The sequence below is a fragment of the Acomys russatus genome, chromosome 24 (assembly GCF_903995435.1).
Source record: "Acomys russatus chromosome 24, mAcoRus1.1, whole genome shotgun sequence".
NCBI lineage: Eukaryota > Metazoa > Chordata > Mammalia > Rodentia > Muridae > Acomys > Acomys russatus.
This window is the reverse complement of record NC_067160.1, coordinates 11,997,002-12,006,320: the sequence shown is the minus strand read 5'-3', so window position 1 is coordinate 12,006,320 and position 9,319 is coordinate 11,997,002. Positions and strand designations below refer to the sequence as shown.

Below are 9,319 nucleotides of genomic sequence, written 5' to 3'. Positions count from 1 at the left end.
GCGGGGGCTTGTGGGGGGGGGGCGGGGAAGGCTTAGTTCAGGAGCAACTGCTTTCTCCCCGGGAGGGCTGGGCTCCCTTGGGCAGCCTCGGGTGGTGACCCTCCATATCCCTGCCTGAGGACCATTTGTAAAGGTTACCACTTCCAACAAATAAATGCTGATCTGAGCAAATGGAGCCCAGCCTCTGGCCCTGAGCGTTGTGTTGACTGCTCTCTGTATCTTTGCAAAAATAACATGATCATCAGACTGTCCCATCCTGAGAAGGGGCAACATTGTTATAGGTTAGAGGCCTAGGACGTGAAGAGTCTCTGAGGCACCTTGGAACTTCCCACCTGGCATAGTTTTGGAAGATCTCTTGGCATTCCTGCTGCCAGGGTCACAATGAACTCTGGTGCCATAGGTGAGCCTTTCTGCAGAGGCTCTGGTGCCAGGAACTAGGCACCCTTCTGCTCAGGCTTTGACACACCGCACTGCTGGCTAACTTCTATCCTGGAGATCCAGACTCCAACCCCCCCCCCCCCCCCATCTCCAAACAAGGGAAAAGGTAAACCTGCACTCTGGAGTAACTCCCCCAGGCCTGCGAAGCTGGCTGGCTCCGGGAGGTCCTCGGCGTTAGGCAGTCAGCTTTCACCCCTCCCCATCAAAGTGACCTGTCGCCCCCTCCCCTCGGACCAGCTTCTGTGTGTGTTTTGCCCCCAGCTTGGCCCTCTGAGGCCGCATTGAGAGGCTAAAATGAAGGTCATTGTGAGGGTTCAGGCAGATCACTGGCTTTGCAGGCCCTAGAGGAGGCCGTGGCGGCGCCGGACAGCCTGGGTTGGGCGGAAGGCGGGGGCGAGGATAGAGATCTTGGGGATCCTGGTGAAAGAGGGGGACTCCAAGAAAAAGCAGATGGGGCCTGGGAGGGAAAGCCAAGGCCCAGATCCGGCCGAAGGTGCTGCATCCCCCGCCCCTTAGGCCAGGCGGATACCTACAGCTCTTTGAAAACAGGAAGAGCCAAGGTGTCATAAAGCCATCGAGCCGGCGAGACGTCTGGAGGTAATGATTTTACGACAGGCCAGGCGCTTCGCTTTGAAACCATCTCATTTTGATGTTTGTGGGAGGAAAGGAAAAATGCAGACAAAACTGGGTCTTAAAATCTGGACAATAAAATATAAACAAGACTTGGACCAAGAAAGAAGGTTCGTGGAAGCCTCCCACCCCCCAGTGAGGTATGATCATCCAGAAAAGAAAAATGAGAGGTGATATATTCCTGATTTTTTAAAATTGGGCGTGACATTGGAGGTAGTCTACGGCCGGTGGCTCTTTAATATTTTGACTGTGGCCATGATCTATCTGGTTCTTTTAAAAAGAAAAAATAAGACATAAATGACACCACCTTGTTACTTGAAATGGGGCAGGGAGGCGGTAGGGGTGGCTAGGGATCTTGGACCATTTGCTGAAGCCAGCATCTCCTATACTTATGTCTTGTGGAGAAAGGGGGTGTTACATGCCTCTTCATTGGTCCTCCACTCCAAATTCCCAGCAAAAAAAAAAAAAAAAAATATGGCAATGTGTTCACTTATTACAGATACAGTCATTACTGCTAAACTCACAGGAAACATTTCTGAAAAGGGGAGTCAGAAACAGAAATTAATTTAGCAAGAAACAAACTGATTTGGTAATATTTGTATTTTTTAAAAATAAATTAACCGCTTATGCAATTCAGTTCAGTCTGTCACTTGTACAATTTAAAAATTCTCATTTATTGTCTGGAAATTTTGAATAAACATAAGCCCAACAGGGACTTTCCAGACAGGCACCCAAGATGCAGCAAAAAGCTTTTAATTTGATTTTAATCCGCCCCAAATTATCCAGCTTAATGGGCACAGAACATTAAAATTAGAAAGTTGAATTAGCAAATACTCATGATTTAATGTTGAGAGTAACATATTTTAAGAGAAAAACAATAACATTTGCTTCGAGAAAAAAATTTTAACTGTCAAAGTGCCTGGTTTCTTTGGAGGGGAAAAGTCTCAACAATAAATATTTTTAAAGTTTTGGTTGTTCTTAAGCCCAGCTTTTCCTATAATTGTGCCTACAAAGCACAGCTGGGGAGATTACAGACTGGGGGCTTGCGGTGTCTGGCAAAAGACCTACTGGAAGCTTTTGGCAAACGTACTGCTTGCAAGCTCTTGTGAACACAAATGAGAATTTCCTCTGCATTCAGGAGCCCCTGTTTGCTGCACTTGACTTGTTGACAGTCAAGGGGATGAAGCCTTATTAGTGTCAGCGGTCCAAGCCCAAGTCAAAGGAAAGAAGAATTAAGATTAGAATTGGTTTGAGGCAAATGAAAGGGAAATCAAACTGGGTTGGCGTGTGACGGCATTTGGCCACTAGAGAGCGCTGTTGCTCCACTTTCTGATGTGTAAAGCTAGCGTTGCAGTGGAGGAAGGTTTTGATTAAAAATATTTACAATCTTACTTTTAATCTTAAATTAGGATAAATTTAACAAAAATAAACAATGTGAACTATTAAATTCTCAAGGCGTGCTTGCTAGGCACAAAATTTAGGCTCAGTCAGCATTTCAGAAAATCTGGACCATTGTGCAGAAACTATGAAACATTAAGTTAATGCATTCCATCAAAACAGAAATGCGTAAAAGAACAGATATTTTCGAAGTTAACCGCGATTTTCTTCTTTTCGGCTAACAAACGTAATGCTTAAATAAAATTGAAAAAGAAAACCAGATTATTTTGTCATCAGAGGAAATGTGCTGCAGTGTTTTTAAAATAGGCCTGAATATATAGACATGAGGGCCATGTTCATGGACCACCTTTCGTATAGACGGAGTTTTAAAAAGTGTCCTGTGTTACCGAGATCTGGGTTCTTGATTCTTTGACTCATTCCACTTCCAAACTCATTAATTTTCTCAGTGTCCAAATATACCCAAGTTCCCATGAACACCCACACAAAACAGGGGAATAAAAAAAGGCAGAACTACCAAGTTTATTTAGCTCCAAGTCTTTATTGGGGGAAAACCCTTTAATCGCATATTTGCAGGACCGAAGTTCAAATCCTTAATAGTCAGAATCAATTGTTACACTTCGCATTTGAAGGATACTTGGGAGAAAAACCAAAACAAAATAATAAAATAGCCTTGCCCTTGACCACCCCCAATAACAACTCTCCCATATTCTCTAATATAAATTTAAATAACACACGCCTTTATCATCTCCAGATCCATCCGTGATTTATTTACCTCCACCACTTTCAGCCATTTCTTGTAGAAATAATTGAGTTGGGCATTACTAATGAATATGCCTTATTTATAAAAAACGAGATTCAGTCCAGTCGGACTGAGCTCGTGATCCCGTCCACATGAGCTGAACAAGCCCACAAGGAGTGGTAGGTAGTTAAAGTCTCTGGCCTGCTGCATCTTTGAGTCCGTCTGGGTTTTTAGGCATTTGTATTTGGCAGTGGAAAGTCAGCAGGGCGTGATTTAGTGTAAGCTGGAGAGCCTTTGGTGAGCTGGGGTGAATCTTCAAGGTCTGGCCTCAAGATCAGTGGACCTGGTGCCCTTCAGACACCAGATTATCATAAAGAGTTCAGTACCTAAAGCGGGAGGGAGGGAAGGAGACAGGAAAGAGAGGGGAGGGAGGGAGGGAGGGAGGGAGAGAGAGAGAGAGAGAGAGAGAGAGAGAGAGAGAGAGAGGAGAATATATATTTCCAGCCTAGCAGGCCTTGTGGAAATGAGATGTACATTTACCCATTCAAACACGAGAAAAGAAAAAGATGAAAGTATGTGGGGGAAGAGCAAGCGGTTGTTGGTGTAAAGCCACGCAGCTTTGCCTGGCTGTCACAGTAAAGGCATTGCCCAATCCCCAAAACAAGAAGAACCCTAGACTTCCGCAGAGAACTCTGAGTCCCTTCCTTAACGCTCACAAACCAGGCGCTAGCGAACCTTGTTTTCACTGTCGCTCGGGAAAACCGAGTTGAAGCTAAGGCCTGTATCCAGTCTCGGTAGTTATGTCACAGATTTTGTGTGTGAGCTAAAGTCGTTAAGGCGAGCGCAGGGAGGGCCTGCCTGCGGCTGCCTGGAACCGGCAGGATCCGAATGTAGGCTGGGGGAACTCAAATGTCGTCCCCCCTCCTTGGTCCACCGGGGGCCACAGTCTAATAAGTCCTTTGGGCGCCTGGGTTGGGACCCCGGAGCCGAGCGCCCTGCCCTAGGAAAAGCCACCCACCCTGACTTGAGTCCTCCATCCCACTGGGAACGTTTCTGCCCGCTCTTCTCTCCATGCCCTCGGCGACGCTAACGTCCCTTTCCCCTTCTCTAGCCTCTCCGCAACACACCCCCCCTTGTGCCCAACACTGACGTCTATCAAGGGTGAAATGATGGAAACTATATTCATGGGCATGATTTCCATTAATATCAATTAACCTGGGAGCCTCAGCCAGGCATGCAGTGCGTCAAGGGTAAATGTACATCTCATTTCCACAAGGCCTGCCCGGCTGGAAAAAGCAGGACTTTGATTCGCTTTGATAACGCCAAGATTTGGAGGCTGGATTGTGGCTTTTAATCAAAACCACTAAGGTAGGCCCAAACAAATGCAAGGACCAATCCCTCAACCTCGTCCGTCTACGTTCAAAAATGCAAAAAAAAAAAAAAAAAAAAAAAAAAAGGCCATGGCCAGTCTCTACTGGGCAGTTCCAGGAGTGGTGGGGAGAGATGGTTTGCTCCGCAGCCTCCTGGGAGTGACCTCCCTGCCTGCCCCAAGGCTAAGGTTCGGCCGCGCCCCTTCTCCGCGGGCCCGGGGGGCCCCCTACGAGCCCTTGGCAGTGCGGCTTTATGGGCCCCCCTTTAAGGCTGGCGGAGGCATCCCGGGGCCGGCGTGAGGCGTCCCGTCCGGTGCTGAGGCCGCTTCGCCACCGGCCGGATCCCTCCGCGCGGTTATCTCGCCCCCATCTCGCTCCCTCTCCTCGCAGTGGCGGGGTGCGAAAATGCCTCGCCGGCGCGCACCGGGGCGGCAGCCTCGGCGGCGGCGGCGACAGCGCTGGGAGGGGGCGGCGGGGGGAGGGCTGAGGTGAGAGGTGGCACCGGGCAGAGGGTGTGTTTTCTTTTTCGTTTCCCTGCCGAGCGGGGGCTCGTGAACCCAAAGCCTAAAGCGTCTCCCCGTGGGCCGCGCGCACTCTTTTCCTCGTCCCGGTGCGCTAGGGGCTGCCCGGTGCGGGAGAGGAAACTGGAGGCCGCGGGGCAGGTCCCCCGGGCGTCGGCGATTATATTGCGGCCCAGCAGGCGCGCGCCGGGAGAGGCCCGGAGGGCGATCGGCGGCGGCGGCGGCGGCGGCGGCGGCAGCGGCGCGCGGGGGCGGGCGAGGCCGTGCGGCCCGCGAGGGAGGCGGCGCGAGGTCCAGACGGAGGCCCGAGAGCCCGGCATGAGCGCCTAGCGGCTGGACGGCCCGGCCAGAGGGGAAAGCGCGCGCCGGGGCGGGCGGGCGGCGACGAGGCCCGGCGGCCCCCGCGGCTCGAGCAGCCGCCCCAGAGGCCCCCGCGGCAACGCGGCCAAGCCCAGGCGCGCCCCACACCGGCTCCGCGCCGCCCGCCCGCCTGCCCGTAGCCGCCGCCCCGATGAGCTCGTACTTCGTGAACCCGCTGTACTCCAAGTACAAGGCGGCGGCCGCAGCGGCGGCGGCGGCAGCAGCGGCGGCGGCGGGCGAGGCCATCAATCCCACTTACTACGACTGTCATTTCGCGCCCGAGGTCAGCGGCCGCCACGCCGCCGCCCTGCAGCTCTATGGCAACAGCGCCGCCGGTTTCCCGCACGCGACCCCGCAGGCGCACGCGCACCCGCACCCGTCGCCGCCGCCGCCCGGGTGCGGCGGAGGGGGCGGCCAGGACTACTACCACGCCGGCGCCGGCAGCCCGGTCGCTGCCTACCAGGCCGCCCCACCTCCTCCTCCGCACCCTCCGCCGCCGCCGCCTCCCCCCTGCGGCGGGATTGCCTGTCACGGGGAGCCCGCGAAGTTTTACGGATACGATAACTTACAGAGACAGCCGATTTTTACGACCCAGCAAGAGGCCGAGCTGGTACAATATCCTGACTGTAAATCGTCCAGTGGTAATATTGGCGAGGACCCAGACCACTTAAATCAGAGCTCGTCTCCTTCTCAAATGTTTCCCTGGATGAGACCACAAGGTTGGGATGCGCTTTTTTTTTTTTTTTTTTAAAAGGAGGGGAGAAAGGGAGAAATCTGCTTTCATCTCACGTTCTAGCTTTAAAACTCCCCTGTCCTTTCCCTATCCCCCTCCGCTTCCGTCTTGTGTAGCCACTGTGGCTCTTGTACGTACATTAATACAGACTTTAAAAAATATATAAAATGACAGGGACAGAATAATTGTGAAGACCTTGTCTCTGCTTCTCTTGCCTGCACACCCTATATCTGTATCAGAATTAAAGACCACTGTGTATTTCACCTCTTAAGCCCGGCCCAGAAATCTCCAGCCGCATTGAGAGACATCAACCATTAAAAACAAAAAACAACGTTGATTTTCCTCCCCCCCCCCTTTTTTTGTTGTTTTTTTTTTTAATCAGCAGCTCCAGGTAGACGGAGAGGAAGACAAACCTACAGTCGCTTCCAAACCCTAGAATTGGAAAAGGAATTCCTTTTTAACCCTTATCTGACCAGGAAGAGAAGAATCGAGGTCTCCCATACCCTGGCGCTCACGGAGAGACAGGTAAAAATCTGGTTCCAGAACAGGAGAATGAAATGGAAAAAAGAAAACAACAGAGACAAGTTTCCCGTGTCCAGGCCGGAGGCGAAGGACGGAGAACCCAAAAAGGAAGCGCCAGAGCTGCAGGAAGACGGAGCCGACGGCCCCGCAAATTAACTTCTACCTTTAAATTTTTACCACAGACTGTTAGGACTAATGATCAGTGTATGCTGGTGAACGCCACCTTTTCTCCCTCTCTTCTTTTTTTGGGAAAGAACTTTGCCTGTGTTTCAAGCTACCTTAATGTCACTGCTCTTGAGGTTTCTGCGCTTTGAAAGGGATTTGGGTGTTTAAAAAAAAAAAAAGTTTGTAGTATTGCATAGTGCCAGTCCTTGAGCTGTCCTATAGAAGGGTAATTTGATACCGGCCTTGTAGCTATATTTTTATAATGGTAATTTTTAACGTCTGAGCTGGTGATTTGCCTCAACAACGTAAACTTCCTAATGATCAGCACTAAATGATTGACTATAAAATGCTTTATTAATCAAACAAGTGCACTTGAACATTTTAAATCTTTATGGTGAGTAAATTAGTAAATTAAAAGAAATCTATTAATATTTTTAAAATTATGCCTGCAGAATATTTACTTTATTATTTGATAAATGAATTATTTATATTGTTTCTTTCTGCTTTTATAACGATGGTTCAGGTGTCTTCTGGTTTACTTCCAGGTTTCTTTTAGCTTTTTGTAAATGTCTGTCAGGGAAGAGTCTGGGCTAAATATTGGAAAAGCACATTAGCTGAAAAGTGCAATGTATTGTCCAGGTCCTCTGCTTGCTTAAACTTGGGAGAGTGTTGTGCCAGTGACAGGTGTTTAAGGATAATGTCAAAATTGACACTTAGTCAATTTTAGTGTTTCTGTAGTCCATACAAATTATGGCAATTGAATAATCTAGGTAATTAATACTTGAAAAGTAATTGCAATATTTTCACTAATTATTCACTCTGGCAAGTGGCCTTGCTTTCATTTTGAGCCCTCGCTTGTAACCACCTGGCATTTCTGCATCTCTATGCTCTGTGTTTCTGCTTTTTCAAGTAGGTGCCATATTTATTGTATTATCTTAGCACTCTTGCATGCTCCTTTTAAGGCAGCTTGCTGCGTTCATCTCAGATGTTGGCTGGTACGTCCATCCTATGCTGTTCTTCAGGAGCCCCGAGTATAAACGCAGAAACTCCGAGTGCAAACAACTGCTCCAGAGCATAGCTCCTTAATAAAGAAATGTACCTCCTCATATAGCAGAGCTAATATTTTTGAGCGCCGAAACCACCATCCTGCCCAGTCACAAACAGTGACCAGGGTTCACATGAAGGCAGTGACTTGCTCAAGCCTTCTATTTGATAAGCGGGTGTGGGTTATATATTTCCCAAGCAATAGCAGCAGCAGCAGCAGCAGCAGCAGCAAATGATGGTCTGGGGGGCCTCCTCCTAGAGTGGGTTGATTATACACACTTCTTTCATTAAATAATTCTGGCATGATACTGTGACAGCTTTGAACTTCAAAAGGATCCAAATCAAGTCATCCTAGGCCTGATGGCCCGGAGCCTAAGCTGTACCACAGCTTAACTCCATAGAGTCCTTGTTGAAGGCAGGGTTTGGCATCTGTTATTAACAGGATATCCACTTCCCATTTGGGGCTACTCATGCAGCTGCCTTTTTATATGGGGGAGGGGGAGAAAGAGGGAAGGGGAGAAGAAATTCAAGTAAAGCATCATTTCTCATGGAAAAAAAAATAGACCTGAGAGCCAGCTGCTTTTTTTAGCCACATTTACTTTTATTGTTAATTTCCAGAGTGGTTTCTATTACATCAGTAAGAAAAGAAGAGTCTTTAGCTTTGGGCCAGGTTCACTGCCGGGTTGGTGGGCCGTTTGTCTGCTATCTTGTGTGATAGCAGTAAGAATGGCAGTGGCTGGGTTAGAGGCAAGTCACCACCTGGCTCTCCACCCAGGGAAGAGGGTGGGGCTGTGACATTTGTTAACCTAAGCCCGGAAAGACAACTTAAGTCAGGAGTGGCCAAGGCTTAAACATTTGTACAGAGGAGACAGCTGCAAAGGCCTGCGCTGGATTTGGGGGCTTTTGCTCTTCTGTACCGCTTCAACCAACCACTGCCTTTGCTGTCTGGAGGAGAGCAAGGATGCCTCAGGCAGGGAGCCTAGTTGAGAAACAGCCTTAGGCATAAACTACCTGAAGACCAGAGCTGGCTGAACCCCAACTGCTTGTGATTTAAGGATCTCTTTAAAATTTGCTATCTCTGGGGCTGGAAAGATGACCCAGCAGTTAAGAGCACTTGTTGCTTTTGCAGAAGACCAGGGTTCGATTCTCAGTACCCATGTGGTGGCTCACAACCATCCATAACTCCAGCTCCAGTGAATCTATTGTACGTGCTAGCAAAACCACTTATACACATAAAATAAAAATAAAATTAAAAATTGCTATCTCCAACTCAAGAATGCTTCCCCAAGCATCACTCTTCAAACTATGGAATTTGGGAAGATTTCATTAGGAAAAGGACCTGCTAAGTGGACGAGTGGGAAAAAGAATCAAGGACTAAAAACAGCTAAAGGTGCCATGT

General features: G+C 49.0%; 1 protein-coding gene across 2 annotated transcripts; it reads left to right on the top strand.

The window, feature by feature from the left end:
- The first annotated feature begins 5,607 nt into the window (after positions 1 to 5,607).
- Hoxd8 (homeobox D8) lies at positions 5,608 to 7,545 on the top strand. Of its 2 annotated transcripts, none has more exons than XM_051167164.1 (2): positions 5,608 to 6,175; positions 6,575 to 7,545. In XM_051167164.1, the coding sequence occupies exons 1-2, from the start codon at positions 5,608 to 5,610 to the stop codon at positions 6,865 to 6,867; spliced, it is 861 nt and encodes a 286-aa protein (XP_051023121.1). In that variant the 3' UTR covers positions 6,868 to 7,545. The 2 variants fall into 2 exon arrangements, with proteins under 2 accessions (XP_051023121.1, XP_051023120.1); XM_051167163.1 differs by having other exon boundaries at positions 6,572 to 7,545.
- Positions 7,546 to 9,319: the final 1,774 nt, after the last annotated feature.

Excerpts from the sequence above, each read along its gene's own strand:
- Hoxd8 (XM_051167163.1), top strand. The coding sequence starts at position 5,608 with ATGAGCTCGTACTTCGTGAACCCGCTGTACTCCAAGTACAAGGCGGCG. Across the intron at positions 6,176-6,571 it reads TCCCTGGATGAGACCACAAG|CAGCTCCAGGTAGACGGAGA; the intron begins GTTGGGATGCGC and ends TTTTTTAATCAG.